Source organism: Perca flavescens, chromosome 23 (assembly GCF_004354835.1).
Source record: "Perca flavescens isolate YP-PL-M2 chromosome 23, PFLA_1.0, whole genome shotgun sequence".
Taxonomy (NCBI): domain Eukaryota; kingdom Metazoa; phylum Chordata; class Actinopteri; order Perciformes; family Percidae; genus Perca; species Perca flavescens.
This window is the reverse complement of record NC_041353.1, coordinates 14,150,381-14,169,722: the sequence shown is the minus strand read 5'-3', so window position 1 is coordinate 14,169,722 and position 19,342 is coordinate 14,150,381. Positions and strand designations below refer to the sequence as shown.

At 39.9% G+C, this 19,342-nt stretch overlaps 1 protein-coding gene across 3 annotated transcripts in view; it reads left to right on the top strand.

Moving 5' to 3' along the window:
- Positions 1–19,342, top strand: part of grm8a (glutamate receptor, metabotropic 8a) — a 267,252-nt gene that overhangs the window by 187,035 nt on the left and 60,875 nt on the right. For all 3 annotated transcript variants that reach the window (XM_028570656.1, XM_028570655.1, XM_028570657.1), the window contains exon 6: positions 6,608–6,808. In XM_028570656.1, coding sequence (XP_028426457.1) covers positions 6,608–6,808 — 201 coding nt within the window. The remainder of the gene's footprint in view (positions 1–6,607; positions 6,809–19,342) is intronic.

The following is a 19,342-nucleotide window of genomic DNA, read 5'->3' as shown; positions in this document are numbered from 1 at the left end:
CGTTGATCTATGGCTCAAAGTGTAAGACTTTTGTTGTACTTTTTCTCTGAAATGCTGAATGCAAACCCACGTGCACACATACCAGTTCATCGGGAAAAGATGCTGGCTCGTTGAGAAAGACGAGCAATACACTTTAGCTCTATGTAATGAGGTCACAAATCTGGTTATAAATAATAAGTGCAATCAGTAACCTGGAATTTATGGATCAGCTTTAAAAAGGTCAAGATAAACTCTTCTATCGATAACTTTATTCTGAGGCTATTTGGAAAGCAAACGCTCATCAGTTCTCTCCTTACAAAAGATTTTTAGTAATTAAGTTTAATTTACAGTTGCTCTTAATTGGACAGCCAAATTATAGTGTGCCTCTTGAAACTCTAGCCGCTTGTAACCTTCATTAACACATAGTTAGTCTATATCCTTGACGTTCCACTTGCGCGATTGCTCCGTTGCCGACGGAAATTCTGCTGGATAGCACTCATTTAGGCCGGATATCCGTTGCCTTGGGCTTCCTTTGGGTTGGCATTTTAACCCCAGTCGATTTATGAGGACTATGGTTAACCTTTTCTCAGATCTAGACTAGACTATCTGTCCAATCTGAGTTTTCTGTTGCACGACTAAAACAACTTTTGAACGTACACATGGTCCACCAAAACAAGTTCCTTCCCAAGGCTATTTTTCAGCGGCGCCGTTGCTCCGTACAGCGCTTAACGCCGCCCAAGACGATTGTGATTGGTTTAAAGAAATGCCAATAAACCAGAACAAGTTTTTCTCCCATCCCGGAATGCTGTGGACTCGCCAGACCCTCCTCCGCAGCGCTGCGGGGGAGGAATGTCTGGCAAAGCGAGACTAACACATAGTTAACACAACATTTTTAACTGAAGTACCCTATCTCTTATTGAAAAGATGTTATACCTCCACTGGGATATATGTAAATATACTGTATGTGACTGTGAAAGCATTTACTAATTGTCATGTTAGCTTTATTTATTAACTATTAGCATAATTAAGTTTGTAATTATGGTAGGACATGAGGCAGCCATTCCAAGGGCCTTTGGTTGATTAGTGAGACTAGGATAGAGATGTCTTAAAAAGGTCTGTTCTCACACATTAGTATATATTGCTTTCTACTTTATGTGGCACAAATGACCAATTAACTGGTGCTTGAATTCATATTTTAAACTGCTGATACATCCCTGTGATTCAGTGTGATAGCAGTATGTGATATTATCATTATCGAGTAGTTTCAAAGATTGCAGCCCTTATCTACACTCAGCACTGTGCTCTGATGCACTGGGAGCAATGCAATTGATGATACACATAATAAGCCGATGTGAGTGTGTGGACACATAAATCTGTGTTCATGTGCTTGCATATGTGTGTTACGACAATTAAGCCATAAGCATAGTGAAGTCGGTTGCCTTTCCTGTGTGAACGTTCATATTAGAAGTTAAAGAGTCCCAGAAGAAAAGCAGACTTCTGGCAAAACAACTGATATTGTGCAAAATGTGTTCATAAAATAGATAGTTACAGATTTTGCTTTTGATTGTCTGAGCACATTCAAACACAAATATTTTCATTTTCATTTCAGAGCACTGAAAAGTAATATTCCTTATTGTCATCTACTTCGAGAAACAAGTTACACTGTCAAATGGAGTTCTTAGTTTTCTGTTCTCTTTTTGTGTTTACCATCCATAACAATACTCTTAACGATTTAAGAGTATCTTAACAGCAGGCTGAAAAGCAGAGTTCCACTGCCCTCTCTGGTTGAAAGTTTACAGCCAGATTCACCTGTGTGCTTTGCTGCACCTGTAACTACACCAAAATAGTGATGTCACAGGGTCCTGGAGCCCAGTTGAGGTTGTGCATTAAAGATAATGCTATTTATTTTTTTTTTTGTGTGAATGAGACTGTTTTAGCTACGAAGTCACTTTAAATCATAGTAGCTCAATTCCCTACACATTAGAAGGAGATAAACTGCAACAGCAACATAACATGCAATAGACATCGGAACACACAAAATCTTAAGTTAAAAGAGGCTTCATTCCCAAAAAATATATTCCTTCCAACATCTTGCTTGCAGTGAATAAAAGAATTCAGATGTTTAAATACTTTAACCCCCACCGAGCACAATTCAGTTTTTTAGCTTACAGTTTAAATGGTTGATCTGTTCTATTTTAATCAGTGTTCTGTTTAAAGTAAAGTGCTGGAACACATCCTAGTGTCGACTTGCATCAACTCTTTCTTTAATGTTAATACTACATTCATTGTATAGGGTGGCAGTGGCCCTGAGATTAGTGACAAGACAAGTATATTTACTTCCAATTGGATCCATCAAGGCAGTTAGCCAGTCAGTTAGTTGCACTGGCTTCACCTTACTGCACTCCGCTGGTCCAGTAAAGTATTCATCTCACCCTGCTGCACAGAGGCTTTTGACTGGTCTTAGTAGCATCAATCACATTACTGAGGCTGCTACCAGAGTAACCTCAGGGCATGACAAGACTTTTAAACCTCTAAAAATGTTAGGCCTCCGTGGTATTGTTTGACATATGTTAGACACCATGAAAAAGGTTGTGGTTTAAAATGTGTTTTAGAGAGAACAGCAAAAACCCTACATTAAAAAAGAAGAGAGATCCATGTGCACCTAATTTTTTTCTTTATCTTACACTATACAGTACAATGTGTGGGTGCCTGGTAGGAAAGAAAGACAATTAAATACAGATTTGCCTGTGTGAAAACTAGGCTTGTGGCCTGAATTTCAGAAGCTTTTGAGAACATCTCTCCTCTCTCTCAGCGACTACTGAGGTGTGAATGTTTGTCAATATGAATGTTGAGCAGGTTGTTGGCCAAAATGTGCGTGCCTTCTCTGCATAAGCAAAGGTTACTGTGATTTTTGCAGCTGGTTATCCCATAAAATGTCAAATTTAGTGCAGTGAGACACAAAACAACATGTTGGCCCAACACTGATGAGCAACAAGTAGCATTTTCATGCCTAGTGCTTGGAAACATATTCATTATATTGCTCAAACCATGGCCTTCTGTATCACTACCGTGCCCTACCCCCACTTTGGCTCAGAAAAATGCGGGAGACTGTGCAATCAGGAATGACAAGCACAGTGCTGCAGCAGAAAAAGTGCTGTGTTAACCCCCTGCAGGATTAAATAACAATGCACAGGGTGTTGCATCTAACAGACAGATGGTAATGCAAGTGTGTGAGGCTGAATAAAAGCTCACCATTGAGAAAGAGAGAGAGTTGTTCTTTCTTGTGCTAGCTCTATTGCTTGCTCTTCATACCTTTTTTCTTTTTCTGTCACACATCAATTGTCTGTCTGCCTTTTCTCTCTACACATACCCACACAATACTTAATAGCTGTACGTCTTGGTTATCCAGAGATTGAGAGGAGATGATTAGTCAAACATAGTGATCAGCTGCTTGGTTGGACCACATGGCTTGAAGACAATTGCTGACTAACATCCCAGTGACATGCACGCGCACGGCACCAAAAACAAACACAAATATAGACATGCATACAAAACACCCAACAGCCGTCTATAACTGTGGATTGGATTTCATTCTCAGGACCCTATTAATTCCTTATGGATTCTCATATTGATTGAGGAGCCTCTGGTCTTATTAATTCAACTCAGCCCAGACAGGTTTTGATTTCAGATTGTGATGCCTGAAGGTTACTGCTACTTGTAAGAAATGGGTGAATAAAGCCCAGGCAAAGGCAGTCGGGAGGGAAACGAGGCAGAAACAGGGAATATAAGAAAATGACACACAGAGGCAGTGAGAGGAGAGGAGAAAGAGGGAGAACGTGAAGGAGAAAACCAGGCAGAAATAAGAGATAAGAAAATCAACATACAACAACAAAACATGTCCGTAAAGAAAGATAATGAGTTTAGGGTGTTTGGATATCCCATGTAGTTCCACTCCTTGAACTTTTTGATGAAAACCAGAGAAAATGAATGTTGTAATCAATTACGGATTTCCATCTTAATGTGTCAAGGAGGTATTTATTTTCACTCTGTTGTTTTTTCATTAGCTCATTATGCTAATGAGTCGTTACATAAAACCCTCTCAATAAATTGCAACTAGGAGGTTATTTGCGCCTTTGTGTATGTGTGCGTCTCTGTGCATGCGTGTATTTGTCAGAGAATAAGAGAGAGTGGGAGTGTGCGTGCACAAAAGCATGAATGCCAAATGCTAATATGCATTTGTTTCATCGGCAATTGATGAACTTAAACATGAATCTGAAGTAATTAATTAGGCTGCAGTAATAAGATAAGCCACATAGCTTTAGAAAAATAAGCAACACACAAGAGAGGCGCACCAGACAGCATCTAAATATACATTGTGTATTTCCACAAATGTATAGAAAATGTATACAATGGTCCTTAACACACAGCCATGTGACATGAGTCAGAAAGAGGATAAAGTATATTTTGTCTTCTCTGAACACTTTTTTTCCTTTCTCTCATACAAGGGAATTCCATTATCAGTGGTTCAGAAGATGTAAAGAAGGAACATGTTGTTCCTTCTTCTGTAACTTTGCTACCAGGGTGAGAATGGACTCAGAGGCGTTAAATGTCATTGTCAGGCTGAGTGCCCTGTTACCTGTATGATCAGAGGTGTAGTGGTAAAAAAAGAGGTTGGTAAACTATAACTTCTGGGATCAGGTGGACCATGACGTGGTCACCCGGTAAGGTGGGCCACTGCCTACCGGTGTATGTGTATCCTGATGACATCGCTAGAGGCTATCATTTGACGGTACTACCAAGGGTATCACTGGTTGTTCCCTCATAGGTCACACAATCACTATTCAATTCATACATTAATCTAAGTTCTTGTTAAAGAGACTCAAGAAGGAATAATATGGTTGAAATCTATAAAGTTTACTAAATGACAAAACAGACAAAACAAAAATATTTAAGAGAGATATAGAGGGAGGCTCATACAGTATCCAGGGCTTCCAATGCATAATACGTAATGATTATGGGTTTAGGGATTTGGGATTATTTTCATAGTTGATAAATCTGTTATTTTCTCAATTAATCGATTAGTTGTTTGGTCTATATGTCAGAAAAATGTGGAAAATATGGATCAGTGTTTCCCAAAAGTCCTGGATGACGTCCCTAAAATGTCTCGTTTTGTCCACAACTCAAAGATATTCAGTCACAGAGAGAAGACACTAGAACATATTTACATTTAACAAGCTGACATCAGAGAATTTTTTACTTTTGTCTTAAAAATGACTCAAACAGACTAATTGATTATCAAAATAGTTGTTGATTACAGTTTTTAACAATTGCTAATGTAGCAGGTGCAGATTGACGACAGAAGGATGAATCTGGTGCCACACATTTTAATTTAAATATAACTCAGTTTCGTAATTAACAGAAGAAATACAATTTAAGTTGCACTGTACTTTCCACAAGCATAATGGCTGCCGACATTAAGAGATGCTTTTGCAAAACCTGTTACTTGTAACATGGGCTGGGAAAAGGTAGAGTGACTTGTTGAGTCAGCGGCATGAATCTACGTGAACCAAATGTACCTCAAAAACATGAAGTTTAGTACTGTTTTCCGAGCTCACCCACTTTGGGCTTGTAGCCGAGGCCATTTGCCGGCATCAGGAGGAGGGCTACTGTCTTGACGGTGCTTAAACAATTGCCGGATATCCATATTTACAATTCATTCATCATTACATGAGACATGTAGGCTAGTTTGGGCTAGTGACCATAGACAGTAGCTAGTGACTGACGAATCTGGATGCAGTCATCGGATGCAGTCTGCTGCTTCCTGCTGGATACGCTGGAGATGCTCAATGGTGGTATAAGCCCCCAACGTTGACTTGAAGGCAGTGCTGCGACCATTGACTTCATGACTTCAAGGCGCACCTTACATTGCCTAATCCTAGTGACTTCCAGGCATAGCTGCCTGGAAGTCGACGTTGGGGGCTTAAATCACCAAACACCGCAAGAGATTGGTCAACACAGACAGTAATGCAGCGCAATATGAAAAACTACATCTTAGGTTTAACAACCTATGAAACTAATAATGAACAATTTGAAAATAAAACGACATAATAATATTTAAGCTTAACTTAAAATGGCTTAGGAACTATAGGCAATTTAGAGGTGGATAAACTCAATTTAGAGGTGGATAAACGCTATTTAGAGGTGGATAAACGCTATTTCCTAATTTTGGGAGGTGCGTAAACGGCGTTTACGTGCGTTTAGCCTCCACTACATCCCTGTGTATGATGGTCAACCTCGTTCTTTTTCTGTTTTGATCTCTCTTTTTCTCCCTTTTTACCCCTTTCAAGTTGTTTTGTTACTTCCTTTTTTTCTCCTCTCCCTCAGCCAAACTCTACCCACTTTCTTCTACTTTGTCTATGTACAATGTATGCCATTGCTTGATTGTTTCCATTCCAGACCTTTGTATGATGGTACACACTACTAGAACATAATGTAGCTGAGCTTTTTGCTGTTCCTCGATGGAGGTTCCTACCCTGATTATGACTTATATTCAAAATGGCTCACATAGAAATGCATGTATTTTTAATTTCTTCTTTTCCTGTCTAACCACTTTCTCTTTTTCTCTCAGGTTTAGAAAAAGTGGGTCGTGATTCCAGTTACGAACAGGAGGGGAAGGTTCAGTTTGTGATGGATGCGGTGTATGCCATGGCCCATGCTCTGCACCGCATGCACCGGGAGCTCTGCTTCGGATACCCAGGCCTCTGCCCGCGCATGGCCAGCATCGACGGCAAAGAGCTGCTCAGCTACATTCGTGCCGTCAACTTCAACGGTGAGTTATACGCTGCACCTGTGGACGCATGCAAACATTCATGCATGCTCACACAGACTCACACTCAGCTGACATAACATCTTAAAAAGCTAAATTCACTCAGCCAGATCCCTGACATCCATCTGACCTTATAACCCGTCGCGTCGTCCCAACCTACCACTTTGCTCATGTTTCCGGTGTTTTGCAGCTGCGTTCTGTCCTTCCAGCCAGAACATAGGCCTGAAAGAAATCAAACCGTTGTCTGCCAAGAGCTCTAAGATGTATAATGTAGAATCAACCCAATAGTGAATAATTAGGCTGTAAAATGCTAGGGTATTTCTTCAGAAAAGAGGACAAATTAGAGCCTTCAAATGCTTAGTCACTGTATAGTAGTCGTGTTGTGTTTATCCACCCTGACTTGACCAATTCAGCTCATACTTATACAATGCTAAGCCCAGCTTCGCTTCTAATGAGTCTAATCCTTATCATAAAAATGTGTCATGTGGCGTTCGTTTCACCTTTAAAATCAAGTTAACGTGGCTGCTTTCCCAAAGATTTTGATTATGTGGTCTTGTATCATTTTGAAGATGTAGTGCTCAATCCCCCACAGTAACTATCAGGTGAGAAATGTAAGACTATTGTATGTGGAAGGCTAATCTGAAGAGGTGTGTTTTCATTAGTGTTTTGAATGTGTCCAGGTCAGTACAGTCACAAATGTGTATGGATAGGGAGTTCCAGAGGGAGGGGGCTGCAAGGGTGATAGCTTGCATGTTCTTACCAGTTGAACAGCAGCTGCAGTACAGAATGTGTGGCAAAGCATAGTATCTATACCGTATACTTGTTTTTTTTCTGAATCCTCTGTTCACCTCTACCAGCAATGTTTGAAATTATATACAGTATGGGTCTCTGCTAGGTATTTTCCCATCGAAGCATTTTGTTTGTCTCGGATTTCTGGAAACACTAAAAAACTAAGTTTGAATTATTGTTCTTCCAGCTGTGGTGAGTACATTTGTTTGCATAGCGATAAAACACAGAAGTAAAATAAAACTACATTTTAAAAAAATCCACAAAGAGCAAAGTTTGCCGCGTAAAAAATGTGTAACTGTACGTACACACCGCCGACGACTTGAGCGTCTAAAGATACCGGAAATCATTCATTTTCAATGGAAGCTGGCTTCTCTCAGCTGCAAGGAGTGTCAAATCTGTCGGCGTCGCGTTTTGGCCGTCTTGGGCGTTTTGAGCGTCAATCAGAAAGTTGAACTTTGGTCAACTTTACGGTAATGAGCTATGACGCGGTTCAGCGGCAAGCAGCGGCAAGCAGCGGCAAACGGCAGCAACCAATCGGAATAGACGTCCTTCTCGCTGACTGATTCTGGAGAAACATACGATTTAAACTTTTGTTCCTACCAAGACATTAGTTCCATGAAAATGGAGGGAAATCTCATAATCGCCGTTGCTGGGTTCCCCTATCATTTATGATATGACGTTGTTTGCGTATAGGGACCAGTTAACGTGCCGTCACATGGTCTCTAAACAGTCCGCTCACGGTGAAGTCCTGCACGGTTCAACAGCTGGCGGCTGCTCGCTCTGCCTTGTTGGGGACCAAGAGTCTGGTTAAACCTGATTTTAATCAAAAGGCCTCAGATTAAACTGACCTCTGGATACAGGACACACATGTGCTCAGAGACAAAGGAATCTTGACCTGCATGTAAACCCCAAAGCGGGGTAATTCACACCTCTATGCGAAAGTGCCAGCCAGAAGGGAAACGCCTCACAACTGGCAGGAAGTCAAAGAACTACAAGATTGTAGTCTTTACCCTTTCAAGAGTTTCAAGTCTTCCTATTGGTTCAGCGGGACCATAAACACAGCAGGGGGTCTTAACCTATAAAAAGCCTGATCCTAGGAAAATCCTCGTCTTCCATTGCAACTCCGTTGCGCAAGCGCTTGTGCTGAATTTCCATTTTCTGGAGAAAGTGGATTTTATTTCGGTGGATCCTTGAAAACGCACCAGTGTTTTCATATCTGCAGGAGAAGGACAAACAACGTTTTCTTCTCAAAGTCGACTAAACTTCCCCCTTTCTGCCATTTTGGAGGAAGTTTCTCCGTGGCTGCTGACGAGCGCCAAGGGATTCGTTCTGTTTCATTTCTGTGGAAATCTATGGACAGAAACAAACGGACTGAACACACCGTAAGGAGGCTTACGTCTGGGCAGAGATAAGTAGTGTGTTTATTAATGAGCAAAGGGTTCGCTACCACTTGTTGCCATTAAGGTGATCTGATTTAATCATGTACTGGTCCATATGTGATTATTAATCTGTTCTGTGAATGTATCAATAGATCATGGTACTGTTGATTTTGTGTTAAGTAGCTGGTTAAAACCATAAGCGCTACCTGCTTAATCACTCCTTTCACGGAGTTTTAATTACTGTCTGCGATAGAATCGCGAAATCTGCTGTTAGCCACTGGAGTGGTTATAATGACCAAAGTTTCCCTCAGTAAGTCAAAAGTCTCAGTCTGTCCTAACTACACGTGTGGTCCAGACCTGAGTAGCTGAGGGGGGCGGGTCATTATTGATAACTAAGATCAGAGTGCCTCTTTTCTTTACTCTTCTTCTCTTTCTTCTTTTACTAACACACACACACACACACACACACACGACACAGGCTAGCCGCGTAGCTAACGCTGTAGTTTAGCCACGTGGAATCGACTTACGTTCGTACAGAGCTAACACAGGAACTAGCTACCATACCGGCTAAGCGTGCGCGTTGCCTAGCAACCCCCCCGGATTCTTCGGCCCTTCTCCGTGCACCCCGCACCACTACCGCCCTCTTGAGGCTAAATAGTTTTGTGCAGCTCACAGGAGTAGCCATTTTTGGAATTGTTTTTGTGTTAGAACTACATTTCGACACCAAAGTTCGACAACTTTTTCACTCACTCTCTCTCACACACACACTCACACACACACAGACGTTTCCATGCTGCTTTGTTTTTGCTTTGTTTTGGTTGTGATATTGTAAAAGATATATAAGTTTATTATCGAAGGATTATTGATTAGCTACGGATAATTGTGACGTTAATACATTTTATTATACTTAATTAACAGTTGCTTGTGATTATTTGTGTACTTGTTGTAATAATTGCTGGTCGATCAGGTCCGTGCTTGGATTCACCCCTTCCTTTATTTCCTTTTTCAAAGGATTACCACAGAAATGAGACTGTTCCACAGTTTGATTATTGGTCCCTTACTTGCAGGGTGGTGCCCCGTTTTGATTGTTTGTCGATTTGATAGTTATTAATAACCATATTCATAACTTTATTAATATTGATAAAACATCTTTGATAATTTGCCAATGATCAAATCTGTACCCTACGAGAATCCTACAGCCTGCATTCTGCTGCGGTTCAGCGGCTAACGAGCGAGCTTACTGCTAACAGACACCGCTGCGACCAACAAACAATACAAATTCTGTCCTTATATATGTAATTTATAAAAGGTTTCTAGTGTCAGTGTATTGGCCGTGCAGTGGCTGCTTGTGCTTTGTCTTCAATCGTGTGTTGAACATGATCGAAGAACGCTGCCACGTAGGCCTGTCACGATAACAAAATTTTGCTGGACGATAAATTGTCCCAGAAATTATTGCGATAAACGATAATATTGTCATCGAGAGACCATTTGCATCTAATATAATGATAATGGCATAATAATACAGGTACACCTTTTCAAAGATCAATACACTTTTATTTCTAAAGAATATTTAACACTGGAACTGGAAGACATTTTAAATATCCACAATATGTCTTTGATCTCCTTTTAGTATGTCGTCTTTCACGCTGATGTAGTTGTGGAATTGCCGTTTGTGACACGTAAGTTCTTAGACTACAGACTCTGTACTACATTTTACAATTATTTAACACTAAATATTAAATTTTAACTATATATAATTAATAAATTAAATCTACCTGTATGGCTATCTGCCACATGGCGAGTAAATGTACCAAAATAGTTCTGTTTCAGTCTTCATTTTGGCGAAGGTGATCCTCTTCAGATCGGAGCTTCGTGGGGGCGGGCCGACACACACACACACACACACACACACACACACACACACACACACACACACACACACACACACACACACACAGACTGGTGCAACGCTGACATACTTTCCACACTCCGTGTCCGCGGACAGCTGTTGGCTTGTACCGTTAATGTTCTGTTCATTGTCGGACACATGCAGCCACTTTCCTGAAACCGCTTGCGAGACTGACACAAGTCCACAGCGGCGTGTATGTCCGAGCCTAGTACCCTATATTTATCCGAGCCTGTCACCGCCTCCACCTGCAGGTTGTCAGCTGTGTGGTTTGGAATGAACGGGAGAAAACGGGACGCCGAGTAACATGGTTGATAACGCTCGTATACTTTTTTTTTTTTTTTTTTTTTTTTTTGACGGCGCCTTAACTGCAAAGTGCTGCGGGAAACCCTGCTCCAACTCTCAACTAGCGTTTCTCTGTCTCTCTCTCCGCCTGGAGTCCAGCCCCCACAAAGACAAACAAGCACGCAAATGGAAATTATCGCGGCCGGAAAAATTATCGAGCTCATTTTTTTTTATCGTGCGATAACTGGATTTATTGACTATCGCGACAGGCCTACTGCCACGTCAGAGCGGCCAAAGCGTCAACCAGCTTCCCCCGTACTTTCTGACCAGTGTCCTTGACAGGGCGGCCAGAGCTTCTTTGCAGCTCAAGTCGGCGGCGGTGTGTACGTAGAGTAAGGTTTAATACCTTCATAATTACATATATTTTTTTTTTTTAACCACAGAGCTTCAACATTATGATTAACAGTATATTGTACAAAAGGAACCTGTGTGGCTAATGTAGGCTTTAAAACAGCTTATGTCATTAAACATCTTGTACATTATTGCCACCTATATGTCATTTTCTAATGACAGTTATCACAGTTAAGATGCCTCTCTGCTGTATTTGTCTAAGGGACAGAAGAATGGGGATGCGGTTTGTTGGGTAGCTCTGTGTCGCAATTACTCTTATGTTGGTTGTTTACATCGACAGTGGCCTGCAGAATGTAATGCTTGTAAGCTTGTTACTTTGTGTGAGTCTATGTGTCAATGCCTGGGTATATTTGTGTGTTCCAATTAAAAGTAGTTTTCTTATCTATCTGTTAGGGTCGACATGACATTGATAACACTAAAGAAGAAAAAAGGGCAAAAGATGGAGGTAGCTATATCTCTCTTTGTGTGTTTGTGGGCTGTAAAGGGAGAGAGCTTGTTGCTGATTTTCTTTCTCTCTACTCTATGGATCCATACCAATTCACCATTCGAGCAGCTACATGAAGAGAACAAGACAGAGTGAGAGGGAGGGGATAATTTTCAGTGGTTAGAGCAGTGATTGCTCTCCTGTTGGATCTGTACCAAGACAACTTAACTTATAAGGTGAAGCCTAACAGCCAAGAGTGACAGAAACGGAAAGAGAGGTGCAGAAAAGCAAGATGAGGAGACAAGGACATTATGAAGTAATTAGAAAGTGTTCAACCCTTGGGTTTTGAGATAGGTATCCCCAAGATATCCTCCTCGTCATGTAACATGGTTGATATGCATTGACGTAGCTCATTGTGTAAAGTTACTACTGAGTTTAAAAACTTTAATCAATCATGAAAATAGGATCCTTCACAATCAGGGTGGCCTCCTGGTTGGAAAGGTGTAATGTCCGTGAGATAGATCTTCCCTGCAGAGATATCCTTCAGCATTCAATAATATATACAAACATGCAAATGCAGCTGCTTTAGCTTCTTACAGTTGGAAAAATGTACAAAGCAAAATGTGCAATGAAAAAACTTGTATAAATATTCAAATATTTGAATATTTATAATAATTTAGCATATTGCCGTAGTTAGAAATATTAAAATTATATATCTTCATACAGTTACTTTTTTGAAAAAATAACTTACCTTAAACTCACCTATTTTAATTACCCCAGAACCACTGCACATAGACACATAAACAAACAGAGGCTGGTGCATTGCAGAGCAAGTAAGACTAGCAATAAGGAAACCAACCCCGGAGCAGCAATGACACACCGTGCTGTCCAGCTTTTCTGTGTCGTCGAGTTTGCTGGCTTATCCAACAAAACACGCATTCATGCACATAAAGAGCACGCAGAAACGAATGCGCACACATGTACCAAGGCCATCATGAGTAATGGAATCCAAAACTAAAACAAAACAAAACTTTTATTTAAACCCTTTTATGACTAAATGATCCTGACTCAAGGTCTAATTTTTAAGCTTTTTATAAAGCTTCAGACTGCTTTATTGTAGTTATGTTAAATGTGTGCATCATCGGATAAGAACAAAATCAGAGAATCGTCTTTAAAAAGTTCAGACATTGTCCTTTACTTAGAGTCAAGTCTGTGTGAGAGTCTGAGCTGTCCTTATCTATCCAGGGTTGTCACTAAAGAGAGGAAGAGCTTTAGTCAACAGACCGTAACGTCATGCTGCAGCGGGCAGAGCAATCAGCAATCAAACTACACGAAAAGATGAAAAGATGTGATTTTATCCGCTGAATCAGGGTGTGCATGATTAACAACCACCTTCAAATGGTAGGGGGCATCCTTGACCCAAAATTGTAAATGCTTAGTTCGTTTTATAGTTCTTATTTCACAAGCTTAGCTAAAACTAATCTGAATTGGTTTTCTAAAACTATTTGCACTATTCCATACATTTCTATTTGCAATAAATCCATGTGAATAAAAAAAATAAATGAAACTATAAATAAAATGCAATGAAATCCTAAAAGTAAGTAAAAGTGATTTGATAAAGTGAAACAAAAATAAGTATAAGTAGTATTTGTTTGCTAGAATATACATTACTCGTTTAGAATGGTGACTCGGTCTGGTTCAGATTCTGTTCTTGTCGAACCAACACACGCATTGTGGTCGCCCACACAGATTAACTTGGCCTATTCACATTCCCCTTTGTTGGTTGTAAGTACATCCTAAAGTGGCTTTTAAAATAGAGCCGTTGCTAATGTTTTTCTTGTTCCATCACTTTTTCTCTCTTGCTGCTGTACTACCTTTTTCTTGTTTCGTTCTTCTACCGTCATGTCGGTGTCCTTCACTTGTCTCCTCCCTTTTCTGCCTCGTTCTCCCCATTGTCTCCCTTTCACCATCCCTCTCTCTGTCTTCTTAGCTTTCTGTCAGACTCTGTTGCTTCTGTGTTTTCTTCCTCTCTCCTATCACTCCTACTCCTGAAAGGCATTGACTGATCACTTCTATTCTTAAGCCTTTTCTCTTTTTTTCGGTTTATATTTTGTTCGGTTTGGAATTTTGAAATGTCATTTTACATATGTGAGAAAGACCTTGAACCCAACCCTAAATGTCTTGCTGGAATCTTAAAAGCAAGTTACATAACCTCCTTTATGGAGACTTCATTGTCTTACTTTGTGGGGTATGAATTTCTAATAGAGTTTAACACGGTGAGTGTATTTTATTCTTATTATTATTTTAGTGTCAGACAGACGTCTTGCTCGGACACAATAATATATACATTGTTTTTTTGAGATTTGGTATTTTGACGATTTAAAGTTTAAGTTCTCCTAAATACAAGTCAAGTTAGTTAAGATCTAAAAAAAAAAAATCAAAGACCACTTCTTTCTGTACTTGCTTGCTAGAAACCTCATTGTGAGCTTATCACTGCCAGGTCATATCTCCTGCCGGGAGACAAGATGGACATCGCCATGGGAACCAACTTGCACTAATTAGAGTGGCTTGACTTTGAGATGATGAACTCTATACCTGCCTATACAACGAGAGAGAGAGAAAGAGAGAGAATGAGAATGATAATGAAGCTCACTGGCTCATAATGACCTCAGGGAGACAGCACTCTTGCTTGAAGATGACGAACTTGACCAGTCATTAATGATGGAGTGGGACGAGGGAGTGGAGAAAGAGGGGGTTATGGGAGTGGAGATGACCTTGGAGGGAGATGGAGGGAAGAACATATGGAGGAGAGTGGAGTGTGAGTTGCAGGTGGAAGGGAGAGAGAGAGAGAGAGAGAGAGAATCAGAGGACATGGATGAAGAAAAAAGATGGACAGCTGGCCAGGAAAATGTGAAAGCTGATTGCCAGGAGAGACAAAGCAAGTGCAAAAGACAATGAGAGAGGGTGTGTTGGGGTGGAGAGATAAAAGCAAGATGAACTTTGCTAATAAAGCTTAGGATAGAAGGACGCAGATGAGAAGACTCATCTACAATGTCTCAATTCGGCAAAGAAAGTGAACTGTCATAGTAAGAGAGTAAAACAGAGCCACGCAATGCTTGAGTACTAGCTGAGTAAAATGAAAAGGGAAGAGATGGAGAGAGAGAAAGACTGGATGTTCTGACTGGAATATATCAGACTTTAACAGGCCACCATGACCTTAAAAAGCAAGAAACTGGGAGAAAACAAAGAGTTTTATATTTTATAGCGTAGAACGGAGAAACGGACAGACTCTTAAAAACTTTAAGAGGAGACAGGCAAATGGAGAAATGAATGGTGAAGGAGGCGTAGGAACTTAAAGATGCTAAACTTGCCTGGGTTAGGGCAACCTTAAGAAGGAGAAGAAGAAGAGAGAAAGAATGTCTGTCTGAGTTTCATCCAAAACTTCATGTAAGAGGAGGGAGATGTCTGACTGATGTTGAATGTCCAAAATAATGTAGTTACATTTGAATTGTTTTCTTTCTTTTTTTTTTTTTTTTGCAATTGTCACGTGATAAACATTGCACAATAATGGCCGATGTCTTTTCGATAGCCAACTTTATGTTTCTGTCAAATGTCTTTCTTTTCTTACTTACAATAAAGCCAATCACACAATACAGATGTTGGCTGTACAGGTACAAAATCACTATCAAGTGTCTCAATATATTGTTTCAAATATAATCGTTAATTTCTGTTAGCACGTAGCATTTACAACCCTCAATTCAACGTGGCAATCATTTTTCTAGTGTTGGGCTGTTGTGTGACAGCAGACACAACAGAATAGAAACAAAACTACATTACAGAGACGCGTGTATAGTGACAGCACCTGTGTTGTGCAATTGGCTCTATTGATACACAAGGTAAGTGATAATAGCCCATGGCTGTGTGAGTCACTCAGCCTGACAGAATGACAAACAGAGTGCTATCTGAGGACTACAGCTGCACACTGAAGCGCTCATAGGAATGTGTATCACTTAGCTGTAGCGGGGTCCGTACAAAACAGGAAAACACAAAATGAAAGGAATAGTTTGGCATTTCAGGAAGTAAGCTTTAGAGCTACAACAATAAGTTGATCAACAGAAACTCAATCTGCAACTATTGTAATAATTAATTAATCCTTTTAGTCATTTTCTTTTAAGCAGAAATGCCCAACATTTGCTGGTTCTGGATTCTGAAATGTGTATCATAAATAACCGTAAACGGAATATCTTTGAGTCAATCAAATAAAAAATTATACCTCTTATGACACTTTATACACAAACGATTCCTCGATCAATTGAAAAATAACTGGCAGATTAATTTAAACTTAAAATAGTTAGTTGCAACCCTTATATGCTTTTTTTTTTTTTAAATTAGAGATGAGAAAATTGTTATCGCATGTCTTTTTTCTTCAAATTTCTTCAAAATGGAGGTAAAGGCAGGAGGTGATTACCTTGGTGTAGCATGAAGAATAGAAGTAGTGGAAATGAGTTAGACTGGCTCCCTCCAAAGTTTAACAATCTGCATATTAGTATGTCTATAGGTCACTGATTAACACAGTATGTCTATGTTTAATCAGTACACAAACAGATGTGTATAAAAACAATTTGTAGTTTTAGAGAGAGTTTGCATAGTGTATGTATTTCTTGTAAAGAGTTTTGGACAAAGCCAAGCTAAGCTAATCGCGCCCCCGGCTCTAGCTTTATAATTGACAGTAGTAGTTATCGAGTTATCGGCAAGAAAAATATTTTCCTGAATTTCAGACTATTCAAACAATAATGCAAATAACAGATATTATTAAGTCTCATACATTAGAATGTGGATATTTTAATATATCATACAGGTCATCTGTGTGTTCACGCCGGGCCCTCACACAGACACGAAAATAACTCCTCAGACTCGCACATAATCTCCTACTTACCACCTGCTGCTGAATTACAAGCAGCAGGTAGTAAGTAGGAGATTATTGACATAATGTCCAACCTTGTACAGGTGGTATCACCTTGCCTACCTTGGTAGCGATCCCAAACAGTGAACCCCCCATGAGAAGCGATTCCCACCCACTGTAAGCTGAAGCTGTATACTTAGTTGGCTTGTGATTGATTTCAATGTGGTGAGAGAGTGACAGACTGGCAGCCCAAACAGTTACATTATAATGATAGAAATGCAAAAACATATACTGTCAATATACTGACATGCAGACCGACAGCTCATTTTCTTGAGTGTAAATATAGCCTGTATTCCTCCATATAGTGTTTTCTATTACTCTTATTATCTTCTTAGTGTTAGATATTACCTCTCGGCACTGGAATGGGCTAATTTCTGCAAGGGGATCATTTGCTGAATAGAAGTTTTGATAAGAAAACAGAATGAGAGTAGGCAGATATAAAAGCAATCAAACAGAAAGCCAAATTGAATACCGTAGACAGGCAGACATGTATCCACATAGACACAAAAACAAACTTCAATTGGAGCCGAATTGAGTTTGAGGAAATGAGAGATGGGTAAATGAGAATAATAATTTGTTATTGCATATCCTAAGACACCACTAAATCTCACATCTGTGCAGTTTTTCTGACACCATATATATATATATATATATATATATATATTTTTTTTTTTTTTTTTTTTTTTTTTTTTTTCTGTCATGAATGTGTCGTTGACAGAGATTAGATTCAACTGGATAAAATCTGAGTCTGTCACCTGTAGAGACAGGAAAATACAAACATCCCCCCTAATCTTCTGACAGACAACATTGTGCAGGCAAACACTTTAACACCAACTTGTGCTATGCTATAGCATACATGGCGTACTGTACTGCTGGGAAGCATGGATGGAGGTAGGGACAAAGGTAAGGGCAAAGAAGGACATAGTAGTCATGGATGAATAATTAACAGTGGAGGGTTATGGATATATTGACTTACTGTACATAGTGTGTGTGTGTGTGTGTGTGTGTGTGTGTGTGTGTGTGTGTGTGTGTGTGTGTGTGTGTGTGTGTGTGCGCGCACTCTCGAAGGCTACCCAGACATGAGTTCAAAAAGCTGGAAAGTTATTTCTATATCTTTGATGCTTGCACACAAATAAACAGTCACATATTAAAGAAATGCTATTAAACATACGTGTGATATAAAATAGGACTATATCTAATGGGTTAATACATAAGACTAGTGTAATTTCATCATTGGTACTATTCAGGCTCTCTCTTTCACCCTCGTCCTCCGCTCGTTTCCTCTGCCAAGTTTGGTAATGTAACTTCTTGTTTCTGGTTTTGTTTATTTCTCCTCTCCCTCGCTTTCATTCCCTCTAAATTGTATTTCCATCCCCCGTTCACGCGGTTTTGTCTCTTTTGATCAACTTAATAGTGGCCCTCTGCCTCTGTTTTCACTCCTCTCTCTTCCCTTATTTTCTCTAAGACTGCAGTGAATGCAGATCATGACACAGATGGAGGCAATTTAAATTAGTTTTCTGTAATGACTGATGATTGCCATACAAAGCTTTCTTGGGCTGTGCGTGTTTTTTTTTTTTTTTTTTTTTTTTTTTTTTTTGCATTCCCACATAAGTTGGTGTGTCTTTGTAAAATGTGCAGTGTCTGTTCAGTAAATATCCTCCTTTTTTTGGAGGACAATCTATCCTTTATTCCGGCCCTCTATTTTTACATCTTAATCTCACTTTAACTATTCATTTTTATTGACAGCGAGCTGGATCCTCTTTAATCATGTATTGGTTCTTTTGCCTGTTCCATTATCTGCTCTGTTTCTCTCTGAAAAACTTTGTCCTTGTCTGTCTTTTTTTTGCTCAGACAAGGCTTAGTGATAACAGAGAGGCTGAGCAAAAGGGGGGTTTGATTTTAGAGGGAGAGATGGATAGACGAGGAGGGGGGGGAGGAGAGGAGGATTAGAGTACTTTGAAAAATGCACATAGAAAAGGATGGGAGAAAATGGGTAGTTTTTGAGATGATGAGCGGTGGAATGGAACAAGGCTAGGAGGTAAAGAGAGAGGAGGGGATGGAGAGGCAAAAGATGCTTTGGACGGGAGAGGAAGGAGACACAGCTGCTGTGTAAGGAAGGATGGTTGGCCAGGAGAGTCATACAGCAAGCAGTGAAAACTGGCTTGGAGGACACTGCAAACAGACTGCAAAAATAGTCAATTTGTGTGAGAGAAAATTCAGAAAGAAGGAGAAACGAGTGCAGAAATAAGCAATGAGGTCTGGACTTAGCCAGCTGCTCAGTTTCAGTTACCTCCTCCTCTGGAGACTATTGTGAAAATGAAAAGTGTTTGTGTGTGTGATGAGTTCAGGCTTCATTATTAATTTTCTTCTGTCATTTCTT